The sequence below is a fragment of the Pocillopora verrucosa genome, chromosome 8 (genome assembly GCF_036669915.1).
Source record: "Pocillopora verrucosa isolate sample1 chromosome 8, ASM3666991v2, whole genome shotgun sequence".
In the NCBI taxonomy this organism is placed as follows: domain Eukaryota; kingdom Metazoa; phylum Cnidaria; class Anthozoa; order Scleractinia; family Pocilloporidae; genus Pocillopora; species Pocillopora verrucosa.
The window spans coordinates 9,316,580-9,336,286 of record NC_089319.1 but is presented as its reverse complement, the minus strand read 5'-3'; the positions used below and the strand labels follow the sequence as shown (position 1 = coordinate 9,336,286).

At 37.7% G+C, this 19,707-nt stretch overlaps 1 protein-coding gene across 1 annotated transcript; it reads left to right on the top strand.

The window, feature by feature from the left end:
* The first annotated feature begins 977 nt into the window (after positions 1 to 977).
* LOC131778848 (uncharacterized) lies at positions 978 to 16,769 on the top strand. The gene is made up of 7 exons (XM_059095318.2): positions 978 to 2,869; positions 9,542 to 9,592; positions 13,261 to 13,538; positions 14,086 to 14,214; positions 14,315 to 14,439; positions 14,626 to 15,656; positions 16,066 to 16,769. The coding sequence occupies exons 1-7, from the start codon at positions 1,159 to 1,161 to the stop codon at positions 16,230 to 16,232; spliced, it is 3,492 nt and encodes a 1,163-aa protein (XP_058951301.2). The 5' UTR covers positions 978 to 1,158; the 3' UTR covers positions 16,233 to 16,769.
* Positions 16,770 to 19,707: the final 2,938 nt, after the last annotated feature.

Sequence of the window (19,707 nt, the reverse complement as noted above, 5' to 3'; positions counted from 1 at the left end):
ATCTCGTGACAACCTCTTTGTATGTTTCCTGCGTTCGAGTGGAATTTTTTCCTATCTTTTCTATCTCTGGCCAAAACAAAGCGCCCAAGGCAAGCTCTTTTCTTTATCTACGTAGATTTGTGTCCGTTTATAGATTTTCTATTACGTAATAAATTTTTGACTGATACAGCAAAATTGCGGCGACTAAAATAACCTACTTCTTTGTGTTTCAAATTTATCCATAAGTGTCGGTGGAGCAACTTGAATCTTTCTTCCGTTTAATCAGATTACTTTGAAGAAGGAGATATTCAGAACATTTGGCAACATTTTCTGCGCATGGAAAAAATAGATCAGAAACACTGAATATCTTGCATGAGAAAAAGCTCATTGACATGTTATGTAGACTTTCATGGACAAACTCCACACTTTTTTTAAAAAAAATTAATTTCGTGTCTGTTTATGCTAATAACTGCAGCTAAAACAGTGGAACCGAAACACGACAGGTAGAATAAATTGGGCTTAAAATCAAAATGCCGACGTTTAAAAAAAAAAGATGCTATTAGCAAGTACTGATAAACTGCTACTGACTTAACTTGACGTTTTGTCAATAAAATCAAATCCAGAGGCAAAAATGAAATACAAAAAGCCAAAACGTCCTATTTGAAAAAAGAAATTGCGACATTTTAAGAATACGTCAACATCATTAGTGCTTTCAGGTCCGCAGACAACTGTTTTACTCTATTTAATTTGCCACCAAGAGCTCTCCTTCTCCTGCTGATTTTTTTGGGCTATTTTGTTTCTTCTGCCACAAAATATTCATGACATTAAAAAGTTATTGTTTTGATTACGTCTCCCAATGTACTTTAATTTTGTCTAAGGCAGGAGTGTCGAAAAACTGTGAAACGATTTAATGCTTAGTCCATGTTTAGCTCGTCAAAGATTTGTCACAAGTTAATTATTCATGATGACCCTTACGTCATAAACATGAATAATTAACAAGGATTAGGGGAACAACATGGCGGATGACTGCCATTCATTCTGTTTACACGGCGTGAGCTGTCGTGGGAAGAATACAATCGTTGCCTTATCTTATTTCAGAGGTGTGTACGTTACATCAAAACTATTGTTTCATAACGCAACGAGGTCTTGAGATTGAATCAAGGACAGGAAGACAGAAAAATGGCCTCGGATGTCGAGCAAAATTTGTGTGGAGCGAATAACAACATCCGTTCAGTTCCGCGCGGTGGAACGGCATCCTTCGCGATCACGGAGGGCGAAGTTTTGATTGAAAGCGAATTTTTGGAGCTGAACAGCCAGCATCACTATTCTAAGACGGTTCATATTTTATTGACGGATGAGTTTGTTTTTGTCAAAGAGATGAGAGATCTCAGGGAATCAGACACTCATGTGCTTCAGTACGAGTCAGCCAAAACAGTTACGAAATTTCTGCGTTCAGACGTAAGCATGACGGTTTGTCAGGGAAGTCCGTTTACTTTCAAAGCTAAATGGAGCAAAGAAGCTTCATCGTGGAAAAGGTACGAACTCTGCGGCAAGGAAGAGGTCTGGCCGAAGTGGCTTCGGAGTTTTAGTGTGGAAGAACCCCGAGGGCATCATATGATTCCGTCCAGTAGTATCTGTGAAATGGGAGGCGACTCCGACTCTGATGATTGCAGCGAGGAAGATGATGGTGAAGAAATTCAAATGCCGGGATATGCTTTGACTCTTTCTGTCGAACGTACGATTTCCATGTGGTCTATGTCGATGTTGAACCCAAGCAGAGTACGTAGACAAGTTATTGGTCAACGACGCTCTCTTCCTCAGCTTGAGGGCGATTTGGAAAAAATCCATGTGGACGATCTTTCCGATAGTTTCACTGCAGAATCGTTGTATAGATCGAACTCGCATCCTAGATTATCTCTCTCCAAATCTTTTCGATTCCCTTCGTTGCCAGACGGTAGTGACTTGGAGAATGTTTGTGTAGATTCAGATTTGAAAAATTATGCTTGCAGGAGTAGAGATCAAAGTAGTACAGACTGTCCAAGTCTAGTGTTGAACTCTTCTATGTTACAACAATGTGAGGGGCACAGTAAATACGCAACCCTCACCAAATTACAGCAGAAAGTCGAAAATCTGCGTTCTCATCCTTCTAATCTTAATTTTGTGAGAAGGAGTAAACATGAAGATGTACCATTGTGGGATACCCTAACCCCGCCTAAGCACCGTCGCAAACACTCCCTTAATGTTGCCATGAATAATGAGGCCAACAGGATCTCTATGCCGTCAGACTCTGGAACAAAAAGGAGTTGCCACAGCCCTACTTTTGGCAAGCAGGAGTCAATTGAGGAAGACATATCAGTAAAGGATACCCATGAAACCAGAACAACAGATGCTTCAGTGAGCCCAAAAGAGACAGATTCATCTGGTAGTGTTAAAATGATTGAAAAGAGATCAGAATCTTTGCCCTCTTGTAAGAGACCTGATTTGTCACATGTTTCTCATTCAGCTTCGGAGAGGAGAAGAAAGGTTGGGGTAGTGAGGCAGTTAGACTTCAAAGATGATATGGCAGTGGACTTGATTGACAGCAGTCAACCACCTCGCAAAGAAAAAATTAAAAGGTTTTGGACTATCTTATCTAAGAAGAGACCAAAGTTAAAGACACAATTAACAGGAGATGACGATTCCTCAAAAAACCTTGATAGTATCAATCATGATGATGACAATTTGTCAAGTGTTTTAGAATTTGAGTCATCACCAAATGGCTTTGCTGGAGTTGCTCGCCGTGGTGGGCTAAGCAGCATTTTCTCAGCTATACCAAAAGACAAAGCAACTGGAGCAATATCAACCAATGAGGAGCAAAGGACAGTAACATCACCAGTTCAAAGCAAGCAAGGTTAGTATCAGAAAGTGTTAAGTATAGATTGACCAAGTTTTGAATTTCTCTTAACTTTCTACAAAAATTTCCAAAAATACTGAAAATGCAGAGAATTCAGGACTTGGCTCATCCCAAGTAGAATGTATTCAGGCCTTAAAAATGTACCATTAGTCTATACAAACAAAACACACTGTAAATGTTTTTAATACTGCTGGTCTCATAGATTTTGAGAAAAATACCAAAACAAATTAACTTTCTAGTTTGTTCAATTTTAACAAATTGGTGTAAATGCCCTAGTGCCATGGAAACTGAAACAACTAATTAGTTCATGATTTCTAAGAAAGTATAAAACTTGATATCACCTTTAAATTTCCTCTCAAATGAATTTGTTTGTTGAGAGAAACCTAACACACCAAAAATATGAGTCATGTGGATATCAATCTCTTTTACTTTCCACAACAGCAACTCTGTAAAACTGAAAATTTCATTCTTGGTTAATTAAGGAAGTAAATATAAGATCTCATCTTGACAAAGCTTGGAGAGTTTTAAATTCAGGAAGAGTAAACTGTAAGTGAATTTTTTTGGGGATTTAGAGTTTGCAGGCACTTTCCACTTGGCTGTTAGCTGTGTTTTCCCTTGTTTTAAGCACAATGGTTAAAAAAGATAAATATTTAAAGAGAGAGTAAGAGCAATCCTTTTACCTGTTGAATATCAAGAGTCCTGAGCAATTTAGGCAGTAGTAAAGGTACTACAGGTGGTAAATTTTACCATTCACTGCCTAAAAAGGATAACACTGCTTTGCATGCACTGTTAATTGTTCATTCATTAATTTATGGTGTGCTATGTCTCTCTTGTGTTTGAAATAATTTCAAGAGTATCCTTTGGTTTTCAGGATGTACTTTTATTATTTTTTTCAAGAGTCATTAATTAAACTTCTCATAAAAGCAATTTACACTTGAGCTTCTATCATCTTGCTCTAATTGATTACATTGAATTTTTATTAGCCTAAGAGGTTGATATGAAGATGTTTTTTATTTGCCCTAATGTGTCACGATAAGTAATGCATGTAGATGAAAGATTTTGGGTTGGAAAATAATGAAAATTTGGCACCAGAGGAAATTGTAGATTTATACAGATGTATATTGATACAAAACAGAAAAAGATTCCAGAATGCAAGTACCGGTATATAAAATATATATATATACATGTATTAAATAGATTATTATTTAGATCCCTTTACACTGTTTGTTTGTCATGGTTTGAGGGGAAATTTGTCAGAGGAATTTGAGTTTATGACTGGTCTTAGCAAAGCAAGTTACTCTCTTGTTTTCAGCTTGTAAGAACTGTCCGTGAGAATTTTATTTTGACAAGGATATTGAAACCTCCTTATGATATTTTCCAACACCTTAAAGCTGATATTGCTAACTTATTCAATTTATTATTTGGTTTTCCCACAAATTTGTTGTTACCGGTAAATCTTGACAAGATACATCAGTTCATCATTTTCTTAGTTTTTCTAACCTGTCTGTTCGATTGTGGGTGAAAACTATTTGTAAGAAGAATTTGAGTATTGATCATTCTCAGAGGTGCCCAAACCTATTTTGAAATCTTTCGGTTATGATTTGATGTTTTGAAGCATTCTCTGACAACGATTTTTTTTCTTATATTGTTACCATAGAGTTTGTCTCATGGCTTTGGTTCTGTCTCAAAAATGTGAAAAAGTATCTACAGTAGATAGAATGCACAACATAAGTGATGAAAGGTTCCAAAATATCACATTGTACAGAAATCAGTTTTGATGCCAGTCTGAGTTCTCAGTTCCACAAGTTCTCTCTAGAGCTGAGAGCATCCATTCTACATGTAATAAACTTAGAGAAAGCGATAGGTATTTAGCTCTATGTTATTTTGATATATATTGTCCTTGCTTGCACAACTTGAGTCAATGATCCGATATATTAAATGTAACCATAGACAACTGAGATCACTGAGTATCAAATTTGGCATTAATTGATATATTGTCTTCTCTCCTGCTGCTTGGACCTATGTCTATATGTATGCTTTTTCTAAAGAGCTATTTTCTATTTTTGCGGCACTGATTTGAGACCATTACTAGGCCAGGCTCTGCAATTTTTTTCAGAAGATGTTATATAATTCAATATTATGAGGTCTCATATACTATGGATTAAACAATTGGATTAAACAAACAATTGATTGATGTTATTTGAGAACAAATGTTGAAATCCAAATTGTTAGAAACTTGATGTTTGCTATATCATGATAGATTTTTTTCTTGCTTTTTTGTAGTCATCCTCTAGGTTAGTTTTTTGACAAACTAGATGTGAGGAAGCAGTGTTTAAAAATATCACGTGTGGCCAATACATTAAAAGTTATCCAATTCAATTTTTTATTAACTTACCAATAATTGATGTTATTTCCTGTTACTAAGAAAAGTTATATGTAGGTTTAGTCATTTGGTGAAAATCTTACTGTGTGGTCTTGTATTTCAATGTGGTACCAGTATTGTGTATTATTTTGTCAACCAAAGCATTTCTAAGTTTGATGTTGGATAGGAAATCTTAGGGTGCAATCCTCATGTATACTGTTTGATTATTTTTGTTTTTATTATCCACTGGTTTAGTTCAGAAACTGAAATTTCTGACCTTTTATTGTCTTTCAACTTGGCAGATGCCAAAGTGGAAGAGGTAGATTATCAACAGTTCCTCTTTCTGCGCATAATCTGTTGTGCATGTCAATAGAAATATGCCAAGATAAAGAAATCCCAGTTTTTCTTTCCCCTCCCTCCAGAGTTTGTGTAGGCTAGAATAATTTTCATGCTGCTGCATATTGACCTGTGCAATGAATTATGCTGGGACAAGGGGACTGCTCCATACTCTTGAGAGTGACCAAGACAGAATTTCTCCCTATAATATCCATACAATACCAAGCAGGCAAGTGACGAGAATAAAGAAAAATCTCAATAAGGGGATTATCAGTTGATCCAATACCAAATTCTCCAAACTAACATCATAAGAATTGTATGACAGACAGTAAGGAGAATTATTAATGAGATCTTGGGAGTAATAAGGATTAAGGAGGAAATTGGCAATAGTTAAAACTGAAGCTGTTAATATTTAACAAATGTTTCGTGAGCATTGCTTGTTAGAACCTGTATATCATCTCTGGTACATTAAATTGGTTTACTCACCAATAAGAGAGATTGTGGGATATGGGTCATACATTCATGATCAGATGAATGTTGTTCTTTTATGAAAGGGAATTCGAAACCTCTCAAGAATTGTGGGAAGCTTGAGGGAGGTCTAAATTGTCGGTATGCTTGTTATGATATTGTATCTTGTTTAGTTGTTGAGGTTTGTTCATCCTTCCTGAATCAGTTGAGAAGGAAGGCAAAAGGTGGTTTTCTGGTCTTTTTCAGGAAAATATTTTGATTGATTTTGACAACTGAGAAAAGACAAAGACAAATTGAAGCATTTCTCAAGACAAATATGATCATTGTTCCTAAATATTAAGACATCAGCAGCATTAAAAGATTTTTTTCAGTTGAACCTAAGTTAAATCTGAACCCTCTTCAATAAAGACATGCAAACGTGATGGAGGAATGTCATATGTCAGAGTGACATGAAATAAAAGCTAAATGCATTAGAGGGATTGAATACCACCTTGATTAGATCATTGCATGATGTTTTGAAATAGGAACAGCCGGCAGTTTCAGATATCACACATGACGGAGGACACTGATGCTCTTCTATCAGGATGTTGTTAAAAAATAACCTTTCAGTTTTGCTCCACAACCATACATTGCTGATCGTCAATGGTTTCTTTCTTGAATCCTGACCATTTGTATCATTTCATTGTCAAAATCAAAACTGTGGGATCTTTGGATGTGACTAAAATGTGGTCTGGTTCAAGGAAGACTTACATACTCAATCATTCTTGTATGGAGTTTTCTCCTGAGAATGAATTGCTAGAAAATCCATTCTGTTTTTCAATACCTCTGTGTTATTTCAACTTTCTGGATGATGTTACAGGTGAGATTTTTGATACATTTTCTCTTGGGTAAAAATATTTTTCTCGTGTGACTTCTTTTTGGCGAGTTGTGACAAAGCACTCTATAGGAATGTGTAGGTTCAAATCGCTATGCAGCCAAGCTTTAATGAAGCCTTGCCACGTTTTTTTTTTAATATTAATATTTGAAATTGATAAGAAAATCTTTAATTCAAAGAAAATCAGCCCACATGGGTCCAGAACTGTGTGAAAATATCTGACTTAGAGCAATTTCCTGTTGTGAGAGACGTCACAGAAATCTCCAGTCTAATTCCCTTGCTTCAGTTGTGACTAAGATCAGGATAGGCAAGAATGGCCCTGAAGTCTTCAAATATAAATTTTGGATGTAATTTAATGTGGCCTATACATTTGCTTTTCTTGCAAATTCCGGATCATATACTAGTAGATGTAGATAAGAGTTTATTGTTTATTGATATTTAGGTTTTTTCCTTAAGGAATGAATGAAATATTGAGGCCTCATTCCTTCTTAAAAGCTGGTAGCAAGATATTGATTCAGTTGCTGCTGGCTTCTTGTTCTTATGTGTTAAATATATCTCAATTGTTTGGTTACACAAGACATCACAGAAATCTGCTGTCTAATCCCAGCTTTGCTCCAGTTGTGACTTATAATTATGTGATCACATTGTGATAGGCGATGAAATTGAAAGGGAGCCTTTATGTTTTTTAATTTGGTTGTAGAATGGATAGTGCTGAAACTTTCGAATATCAATTGTGGCAATAATTTAGTATGATTCTTTCAAATGTTTTTCTAGCAAATTCCAGACCATTTACTTGAAGATGTAGATATACAGTGTACTGTTTATCAATGATAAGTTTTTTCAAAGTTGTAATAATGCCTCATTTCTTCTTAAAATCCCATTTTGCAATATTGTCTTTGCTGCTGTCAGTCTCTTGTTTTGATTAAGTTCATATGTGTTGAATATTTCTCACCTGAGTGTGAGGGATTAAAACACAAAACTGTAGCACTAAATTAGCTCTTCTTTCTTAAAGGTAGAGATCTTAAAAAGTGTTTATTCTCTAAATAATTGTCCAAAGGATTTTTGTTTGTCCATAAAATTGTTCAGAAATGATGTAGGGCTGTAGTATGTGTTGTTCACATGCATGTAGGTACTGTATATTTGCAGTTTACTCAGTGAAATAGTTAGTGATATTACCTATTTGTAAGTTCTAGCTGCTTTCAATTTATAAATACTGTAACGTGATATCTCCCTGCTGTTGTGCAATGTTGAAAGATTCTGGTTATCTTTGCATTCACATTTGACCTTTAATGAGATATTCCAAAATATTTCATCACAGAACATGTTTCTTTTGTGCACTGTAAATAATATAAAAGAAATGAAAACATAAGGAAGAACTTCATGTGAGTCCTTTATTGTCTTGTTGCCAAGGGGAAGCCTTCATAATTTATTACAATTGTATACAGGTCAGAACGTGTAGGGGTTTTTTTTTGTCCATGGGGTTTTCCTGCTCTTATAGCCCAACAAGTTGTCATTTGTCAAATCTTTCAGTTTCTTAAAGCTGTAGCACTGAAGCATGTAAATAAATGACATAGCATTAGAGGTTTTGTTTACATTTTAGTAATTCTTCTTATCAAATATTCACTGATTTTTCAAAACTTCATTTTGGGAGTTTATTGTATTTAGTGAAACACATAATTTGACAGGAAAGGTTTTCGTCACTGTTTGCTTTATGTTAAGGAAGACCATCTTTGAGATAAAGTGCTCTCTTCCATAAAGCATAAATTTTTTGAAGAGGTGTATACCTAATTTCAGTCAACAGGAGTTTGCTTATAGTATCATATTAGAGCTATAACACTACTGTGTCTGAAAAGGAAATTGGACACAATGCATGGGTATTTTTTTCTGCTGACCCTTTGAAACACAAAAGAAGGTAAAAATTGCTTTCAGCCCCCAATATGGCTTAAATACAACTGAATTTGTCGGGATTTTTACTCTTATGTCAACATTTTTGATTGCTGCACGGCTGGTAAGGGGATCTGCAAAGTATTTTTACTTTTTACATTACGCAAGTATCAAACTGCCACATGAGATTAGCAGATGTTTTTTACACACGTGTCAACTTCCTGTGAAACATTTGGTAAACAGAAGGGTGGATTTTAAAAGAAAATATGATTACTGTTTTGCAACTAATGCAGGATTTTGTGGGGTAAATTTGTAAGAGTTTGTCCTGTTTTTTCCGTCCTTTGCAATAACGGGGAAAGATATTGTGTATCACATGTAAAGTAATTGTCTGAGTGATGTTGAATTTTGGTTGTCAATCTAACCGATTTTTCTATTTTTGTAACATTCAGTAATAGGAATAACATTGAATATTATATGTAGCTGTAAACTATAAAATAATTCCTACAAATATATTCATACTGATAGTCCTTGATGCGAACATTTCAAATATTTCAAAATCCAGAGTGAACAAAACGAACTACGTATTTGAAATATTCCAGGCTTATGGGTTGTCAGGTCTTTTACGAAATTGAGAAGAAATGTAGGAATTTTTATTTCTTGATTTTTGTAGAATTTTTCTTCACTGTATTTTGGTTATGTAAATATTATACGTTGCATTGAAGCTTTTTTCTTTCTCTCTCCTCAGACCCATCTATGGAAACGACTCCTATAGGAAAACCCAGTTTCTCGTATAGTGGTAAGTTACCTTCATTATTTTTAAAAAAATCTATCGAAAAAAAAAGAAAGAAATTAGCGCTTAAATGTTCCTAAAACACTCTTTGGGAATGTTGAGTATTCGATGTTATCTTAACTGACTGCAATAATTTTTTTACAATACGTTTCCAAAGAGTTTATTTTATGCCCAATTAGTTTCTGGCAAGTTCTCTTTCTTGTATGCAATTCCTTTAGTTGTTTTGTGTTTTCGGTTTTGTTTTTTGGTGTTCTTGTCTTCGTGTCATTTTACCTTGTTCGGTTTCTTCAACCATTACAAATTAACAATTTTCCTTGGGCTTTATCGTGGCTTTTAATCCTCCAACAATATTTTGTCAAATAAATGTCAATTGAATTGAGAGTTAAATGGCCTGTTGAGAAAATCGAAGCTATTCTACACTGTGTTAAACACCGTTGGCCCTGAAAATAGCACTTTGTTTTCAAATGCTTTCAAGGTCATTTGTCATGCTCGAAGTTTACGCTTAATTCAATTAAATTCAACCAATTCGAATTAATGCATGAGTGATAGTCGTTTCTCTAACCAAACCAGCGTTTCTGGAACTTTCTTAAGCAAGGCCAGTGTCACTCGCAAGAATATTCGGGCGTAAGTTATGTATCTAGCTTGTAGAAAAAAAAATTGCGAGTTCAGGTTTTTCTTTTTTGTCAAACTGTGGAGAGTACCTTTCTTGACGTAATCATCGTATTTGCGTTACCGAGTCATTGTTGTGATTGATGTCTGGTGACAACGTCGATCTTACGTTCTCTCACGTACTTTCTCAAACTAAGTTGTTTCTCCACTCGTAAACCAGCTTGAAAACGCAAATCAGATTAAAAAGCCATTGTTCACCGGCCTCTAGCAGTGGCTTTAATTAAGTAAACATGATCTAAAATAAGTTTCGTGACTGACAAAATTTCACGATAATTCTGGGTGGATTAAAAGTGCTTAGCGGAAAATCGACAGACAATACAATTTGCAACCCACTGTTCTGTGCTAATGCAGCATTTGCCGCCAAACAAAATAACAGAAATGTTGTAAGTTGTCGCGGGAGGAACTGCTTTTTCCAAAATGTTTGGTTTCATGGTGCCAGCGGCGCAATACGTTAATTTACAACGTAGAAGTAGAAGTAAGTATATTCGGAGATGTATTTGTTGCTAACGTAGACTTATTTAAATCTCTCTTAAGCGATGATATTAGATCGCATGCTACAATATTTACCATCGGCTTCTCTGTAATTTTGTTCGGTGTCAGTGTTCGAAATTTTTGAGCTTCTGAAGTGTGCGGTTTTAATATATGTCGATGGTGGTTTCACTATTTTCACGAATTTGACCGTCGAATGACATACTCGAGAAAAACTTTTGAATATGTGACAAATGAGAATTAACAATTTGATTTATTCCAGTCAATGGGATGATAAAGAAATTCTATGTCTTCTTGTAACATAAAATTAATTTTAAAAAACTACTCTGACCTTTGATTAAATGCGACACGATCGCTCGTAGAAACCTGTAGAAACAAATATCTTATATACAAATAAGACAATGGATACTAATATCTAGAATTTTCGTTTGATAAATCCTCACGTACAAGGGAAGAAATGGTTTGTGGAGGTCTGGTTAATGTGTTAACAAACATGTTGCGAATTTTTTTTGCCCGCGGGAACTTTTGAAGAGAATTACGCGAAATCTCATTTAGCATCCTTTTGTCATGCGGCAAACTTCGTGTTGTTTGAACACCGACACGCTATGGACTTGAAGCTGTCACGCCCGTAACGTGATCTAGCGGACGTGACGAAACGGTCAGGTTCAGCACCTTTTGCGCGTGACGCTTGCGTGATGTTAGGGGTGCTCTAAAGAAGTTCAGACAAGTTTTGTACCAAAGCTTTATTTGGGTAAAACTCTTAGATAGCACAACTGACCCGAATGAACCTTAAGATATCACGCGACGTCTGGATCAAAGGAAAATTGTTTAAAATAGCCTTTTATTTGACGCAGTGAAGTAGGTTTGACCCAAAACTCAATATGAATGCGGTTGTTTTTAATATTATTCCAGGTATGTTAAAAAGCATCGACTGTTTTTCTCATTTCATTGTGTTCCTCCAGAAAATGTTCAATCGCGAATTACGGAGGGCATATTACATTGTATTTTAATTTGTTGACACGTAGTTACAGATACATTAACTTCGAGCATTTTTGGAGGAAATCGGAAAGAACGAGGAGGTTTTTATTTTTAATTTGTTTATTCATTTTTTTTGTGGTTCACCGCCGCGCGGATCAAAACAGGTGTTTATCGGGGAACCCGCCAGTCATTTTTTGTCTGTAAAATATGACTCTAAGGAAGAAACGTAGCTAAAAGGATGTACTTGTCATTTTGTAGGATTCTCTTAGCCTAAGTCCTTAGCGTTGGCGATTGGTTGCGACGTAATGCTTAAAAATTCGGGAAAGAAGTTTTTCTTAAAGTTCCTTTTTAATTCCTTTCAAAATCCTCACAAATGATGTCTTTTGACACAAGAAAACTTTTTTCACCGGCTTGACCTTTTCAACTTCTAGGATATAATTTAAAATACCTTTAAGAGGAATAATAGGTATGCATCAGTTTTCAACTTGTGCAATTCGATTTTCTAGCCTTGATATTTTAATTCAAAGGGAAGATTGTTTCAAGGAAGCGTCCAGACAAATCCAGCACGCAAAATCAAACCGCGTGTTTTTTTTTAAACAGGAGGACAAAGGTGGCACAGAATGTGGGCTTTGTTTTAGCCGCATACATCACAATCTGTTCTTTTGTTTGGAAAGTGAAGTGGAATTGCAATTTTTTTTCTTGTTGGAAGAATTTTTGAGAGCGACTTTTAAGCCGTAAGTAATCACAACGGCCTGTCATTTTCAAAATTATCGCGAGGACCTTGTGAGAACTCACGGTAAACAGAAGCAAACCATCTCGGAAGCGCGGGAAATGCGTGTGACTTTAACGCCATCGGCTGTAGTTTTGCGTCCAATTGATCAAGAGAGTGGGTCGAGGGTTGTTGACCAATCACAATGCAAGGTTAAGCAATTAAAGTGAAATCAAGGACGACTTTGGATACTCTGATGAAAATTTCTTTATCTCGTGATAAGGAGCCACATACATGTAATCTGAAAAAAAAACTGGAACTTTAAGAAGTACACGTATTCAGTTGTGACACTTGTGTCACTCAATGAAGTCTAACCGTAGATCAATGAATGGTAATGTCTGTAATTTTCCACAATCCGACAAAATAAATTGACTTTACATGAGTCTTCACATGCGGTTACGGCATATTTTGTAGGAGCCAATCCCCTTTCAATATTTTTGTTTTTTATGTAGAAGGATTGAGAAAAGATTAATTTTCGAACCACGGATTCATAAAAAATTAAACAAGTAATTACTTCGGCGACAAGATTGCAATTAAATCAATTTCGACTTCACTGGAAGCAAGGGGATTGGATTCTGTTACCACTGAGATACCGATGGATTTTTGGCTTACGTACGATTATCGTCAGCCTCCGAAGGATTTCGGTTCCTTTCGGTTATGTACTTTGCCTACGAGTGCGGTAATAATAGCCTCTAAGGTTTTTGATTGAACACTTTTAAGTTTTCGCCAATTTGTGATCTAACGTTGATCTTCTTGGTCTGTTTTATAGGAAGCATGAGAAAGAAGAAGCTTGTCAAGAGAATTTTGTCCCCTATCTTCAAAGCCACTTCTCAAGAAGAAGAAACAAGTAACCAGGTCAACAGTCCAACAGGCGAGGTTCCTCAGAGCCCCGACTCAGTCGACAGTTCTGCCCCAGATCTCTCTCAGCGACTCGTTGATATAGACGCTTCGCTGTTTGCGCGGGAAATCACACTTATTGACAAAGAACTGTTTGTGAGAATTCCTTGGCCTGAGTTGGCCAACTGTGGCTGGATGACTAAAGATAAGGTAAAGAAATAGGTCTCGTCAGTGTTCAGTTTTTTTCAACGCGATATCCTGGCACGTGTTGAAATGTAAACTTAGAGTGGGGGTAGCCTTAGAATCGCGCTCAGCTTGTTTTAAGCATGTGTGGTAGGCTGTTGCCTTTTCAAGGCACAGAATAAACGCTTATATCTAAAAGGAACACACAAAACAAAATTACTAGTTGTGAGCTTTTTTGTCGAAAAGTTTTTCAGCATCGTGTGACAACAACATATCTTTTTTTCAATCTTTGAAGACGGAATCTCTATGAGTAAATCTAGTTTATTTCCACTCTTAAATTCTGTAGGGTGGGTTGGTGAACCAACGAACAAGCTAGCAAGTAAATGAGAGACAAGCTAAATAATGAACAATAACAGACAGCGAGTGTACGAACGAGTACGAGGCGAAAACTATCGATCGATTGACGATCGATCGATCGATTAACGATCGATTAGGCGGGCGAACGTTGGGACGAGCCAAATAAGTGGACTTATTTGTGTTATTCACTGTTAAGTTATTTCCTTGTTTATTACAGTATGTGACTTCCCCAAATGTGATGGCAATGGTGGAGTTTTTCAACCGCATCGCACTCTTAGCTGCGTCTGAAATTCTGTCTCAGGAAACAACTCTAGGACGGGCTAGAGCAATCTCCAAAGTCATCCAGGTATCTACCATTTCACAGTTAGTGTTAGTTCTCAGCCATTATCGTGGTTTCGTTTTTTATCTTTTTTTTCATGTTTTCTTTAATTCGTTTCTTTTCCCAGATCGCCGAAAAGTGCCATCTCTTGGGAAACTTTAATTCTCTCAAGGCTCTTTTGGCTGGTCTCCAGTCCACACCAGTCTATAGACTGAAAGAGACCTGGAAAGAGGTGCCTTCGAAGAGGAAGAAGTAAGACTCTTATCTATTGGAACAAATGATATGGGATGGGGAATAGATTTTGATAAAGGTTTTGTTTAGTGGAGCGGAGCAAGTCGTGGTTAGTTACGTCACAGAACCCATAATTTCTTTTCTTGTTTGTTTTTTCGGTTTGGTTACCAATTTCGTTAATTTTTGTATCTTCTTCCTCCTCCTCAGGAAGTTTCGAGACCTGTCTATCCTGATGGGAGAAAGTGAGAATTTCAGGCTGTATCGTGAAGAGCTCTCCGCCAGTTTGGAAAACGGCCCTTGTGTACCGTTCCTTGGGAACTTTTTGACCGAAATTGCCCAGACTCACACATACTTGGCTTACAAAAGAAAAAATGGTGTTAAAGGAAGTAAACAATCTTCGCTGTTGGCCCAAAACGGTAAATTTGATAGGGCAGATGGAGCCAATATCAACGGTGAAACTCCAAAATGCAATGGCATTACTAGTCTCAGTGTAAACAACGTGAACGTGACGTCTGATGGACAGAGTTCACCGCGTGACAAAGAAAGTGTCACGGTGGATTCTAGTGATAAGCGGACCGCTAAAGTGAAGCGGACGTCGTCACGCAGCAAGCTATGGCGGTTTCACAACCGACAGAGTATAAATGATAGTGGTGTCATGTTGAATCGTAGCCGGAACAACAGTGCCGAGGTTTTAGACATTCCCAATGGAGATATGCATAAAGTCATGACTTCGAGTTCAGATTCGGTGATCAACAGCTCGTGTTCGCTGAATGAAAGCCCTCGGAGCGCAAGGAACGGTAGCGCGCGCACGTCTAACAAACCATCTTTGTTGAGAAGACTGTCTGAAACTTCTTCGAATCATAATGGGGTGTCTTTTTCGAATAAGCCAAAGAGGCGTTTATCGGAAACCAAATCGAGTGAGAGTCGCCGCGCGTTTCTAAAGGGACTGGTTCGGAGAACGCCGAGCAGTCAGTCAGTGAAGGAAGGAAGGGTTTCACGTGGAACTTCTAATGAAAAACTCACCGTCAGTCTGAGCACATTGTCAGTCGCGGAGAACTCGAACAATCTAAGATTCAAAGAATTGGCTAAATCTCAAAGCAGTCCGTCGGTGGAGGAAGGTGGCAGGCTCTCACCGGAAGTCAAGCCGGACCCCCTCGACAGATCCCTTCAGATCTCCTCGAGTCACAACTCAGTAGTAAGTTATTCGCTGCCGACCAGCAGTCATGACATACATTCAGGTGAGTTGACAAAGTGTCTATGAACAAATGGTGTTTTTAATGAGAAGGAGCTCAGCTCCATTGTTGTACGTCCATCTATTAGCCGTTGACCTATGAACTGTAGCTTTGTGTGGTTCTATGACTTTTTATGTGTGGTAGCACGCAGCATTGTGCGCCCTGCGCGTACCCATCGGGCCTTTACGTTGTTGTGTTCTTGGGAAACACTCTTTTACTCCTCTCCTCCTAGGAACAAAACTCTTAGGGAAACCTGATGACCTGCTGACCTGCCAAGGGAGGGGGGGAGGGGTGGAGGGGGAGGGAGGGCTCTTTGCGATGGACCTTACGAAGTTATGTAGGGAGATTTTTCATGATTAAGTACTGAGGTAACTGATATCTTTTTCTTATTCATTGTCGTTTTGTTGCCACTCAGGTACAGAGAAACAATTGTGGGCTTACCAGATCGCTTCGATTCAGTACGACTTCGTTAGCCGTCCGTTTGTTCGACACTTTCTCCTGAACGCTTCTTTTAACTCTGAGGAAGACAATTACAGGCTGTCACTTAAACGGGAAACCCCGGCCAAGAAAACTGGAAGCTGATTCATAGGGACTTCGGAAGGGCGCTTTCACGTGCGCTACCACCGTGGAAACTGGGGCTTGTACTCGCCCCGTCTCATTTTCAAGTTCTTGACCTGTCGTTTCTACGCTCTCGTTCGTTTTGAATACCGAGTTGGATTGGGTACAACAACATAAGAACTACTCGTTTCCTTTCTCAACGAAGCGTTTTTCAAATTAACATTATTGACTGCTTCAAACAAGTATCACTTCTTTTTGACTATTTCAAAGTAGAATCATTCTCTATCAAAATTTATACGCAAAAAATTTCTTTCACGCTTCTTCAAACCAAAAGATTTTAAGTATATTTTTATTGCAATTGGATGATAAATGATGTTATTTTTATCTATCTCAATTTACTCGATGGTTTTCAGTTAAATCTATCGAGACCACACCTTCGATTTTCTCGTAAACGTTTCAAATCTTCTTACATCACTTCGTTGTATGATTAGAAATTGTAAATATTTTAATGAAAAGATTATCAAGATTATCAAAGTATAGTTGAACAGACCAAGAAATAAAGACGAAATAAAGAAATGAAAATGAGTTGAGTGTTTACAACGCCAATATTTGACGAGAATTATACAGCACGGTTCATCATGCCCACGGGGGGGGGGGAAACTCACAAAGGAGTAATATCATGATATTCGCCTTTTTTTTCTGCGCAGAACAACTTGATCGCTTAACTTAAGGAAACTTCAGAAACTAGACACAGGTGGGTGGAGAAAAAATAGAGAAATGATTGCCTGTAGGAAGCCAAATTTTAGCGGTCGTCCACCGTTGGGTAAGACGGTTTAACCTTTTGACCCCTACACATATTAAGGTCATGAGAATAAAGGAAATGATCACCAACTAAAGAAGCTCTTGATTATTTAACAAATTCTCCTTATCAGTGACTTAGGAAATGTATAGAATGGCAAAGCCGCGGGAGAAGAGCTCGTCTGCTTATTTTCGCAGTATTGCCACTATTTTTATTCATCAGGATCGAGAGCTTTGAGTCGATTGAGTCAAAAATATTATTTGGTACCAATGCCTCTCTGCCTCAGAAGACCTCGGCATCATGTGACGCCCACCGCTGTGAGCAGGGTAACTGGGATACCTGCATGGTACTGGATCCTTGGAATCAAGTGTAGTGATACTACGGGTGTCGGATTAGTATACTGAAATAGTGAGCTCAAGTCTGGCTAAGGGCATACACCTATTTCAAAACATAGGCATGCTATGCATGCAAGAGTTATTTTTTGTAGGGTGGGTGGATTACTTGTGGTCTACATTCTTACATAAGGAAAGAAGAGTATTAACTTGGAAAAGAACGAAAATGTCGAATTACCTCACACATAGGTATTTTGTGGTAGATTATGTGTTTTGTGCGAATAAATGTAACCAAAAATAAACTGTATTGGTGCCACAGATACCTGTTAGTACAAAATGCAGTCAGCAGACCGGATACAAAATATAGACTGGAGACTTCAGAGTGGGTACAAAATGCAGACTGAGAATCTGAAGAGTTTTTACGTCTGGTAAATAATAACATGTCATCTTACAGCTTACCGAGCGTCACGCAATCGCTTTTCCTCGATCAGCCTTCACGATTATTTGCACTATTGTGGAAAATTCCTGGCCTATTTCTTGATGAAAATCGATCGAAATATAATTTCAAGCCTTCAATATAGTCTTCTTACGTTGTGCGCGAGTTGGTTTGTGTGATGTCTGTACAGATTTTACCAACGTAACAAAAGTAGATGATGTGAATAACAGTGATGGTAAAGCAAGCTTAAAACGGCAGAAATCACCAGAAACTACAACGGATACCCAGTTCGCGACTCAATCCAGTCCAAAATTACCGCTCAATAACATCTTTTAGTGTGGATTGGCCGCGAACAATACGACTTGTGTATGCGTCTGTAAGTATTTCGAGCGTTTGCGCTATAATGCTTCAGGTGATCGTAATCAGAACACGTTGAAATACAAAACGAGCGACAAAAGAGTTTTCTAAGCAAAAATCTCGTGTTCGTCATGTGACCCGGACCTGTCCGTGCATGACAACGTCAATCATCATCAAGATAACACGTGATCAGCATGTGAACACCTTCACCCTCATTGGATCACAGTTAGTTGTCATGGTGTTGAGGGCCCAATGACCACTGGGTACTATTGCGCAATTTTTCCATTTTGTGGCGGAGGAAAAAAAAAAAACTAGACCCTGTGAGCAGGGTAACTGGGATACCTGCATGGTACTGGATCCTTGGAATCAAGTGTAGTAATACTACGGGTGTCGGATTAGTATACTGAAATAGTGAGCTCAAGTCTGGCTAAGGGCATACACCTATTTTAAAACATAGGCATGCTATGCATGCAAGAGTTATTTTTTGTAGGGTGGGTGGATTACTTGTGGTCTACATTCTTACAAAAGGAAAGAAGAGTATGAACGTGGAAAAGAACGAAAATGTCGAATTACCTCACACACAGGTATTTTGTGGTAGATTATGTGTTGTGCGAATAAATGTAACCAAAAGTAAACTGTATTGGTGCCACAGATACCTGTTAGTACAAAATGCAGACAGCAGACCGGATACAAAATATAGACTGGAGACTGCAGAGTGGGTACAAAATGCAGACTGAGAATCTGAAGAGTTTTTACGTCTGGTAAATAATAACATGTCATCTTACAGCTTACCGAGCGTCACGCAATCGCTTTTCCTCGATCAGCCTTCACGATTATTTGCACTATTGTGGAAAATTCCTGGCCTATTTCTTGATGAAAATCGATCGTAATATAATTTCAAGCCTTCAATATACTCTTCTTATTTTGTGCGCGAGTTGGTTTGTATGATGTCTGTACAGATTTTACCAACGTAATAAAAGTAGATGATGTGAATAACAGTGATGGTAAAGCAAGCTTAAAACGGCAGAAATCACCAGAAACTACAACGGATACACAGTTCGCGACTCAATCCGGTCCAAAATTACCGCTCAATAACATCTTTTAGTGTGGACTGGCCGCGAACAATACGACTTGTGTATGCGTCTGTAAGTATTTCGAGCGTTTGCGCTATAACGCTTCAGGTGATCGTAATCCAAACACGTTGAAATACCAAACGACCGACAAAAGAAAATCTCGTGCTCGTCATGTGACCCGGACCTGTCCATGCATGACAACGTCAATCATCATCAAGATAACACGTGATCAGCATGTGAACATCTTCACCCTCATTGGATCACAGTTAGTTGTCATGGTGTTGAGGGCCCAATGAACTCTGGGTACTATTGCGCAATTTTTCCATTTTGTGGCGGAGGAAAAAAAAAAAAACTAGACCCTGTGAGCAGGGTAACTGGGATACCTGGATGGTACTGGATCCTTGGAATCAAGCGTAGTGATACTACGGGTGTCGGATTAGTATACTGAAATAGTGCGCTCAATTCTGGCCAAGGGCATACACCTATTTCAAAACATAGGCAT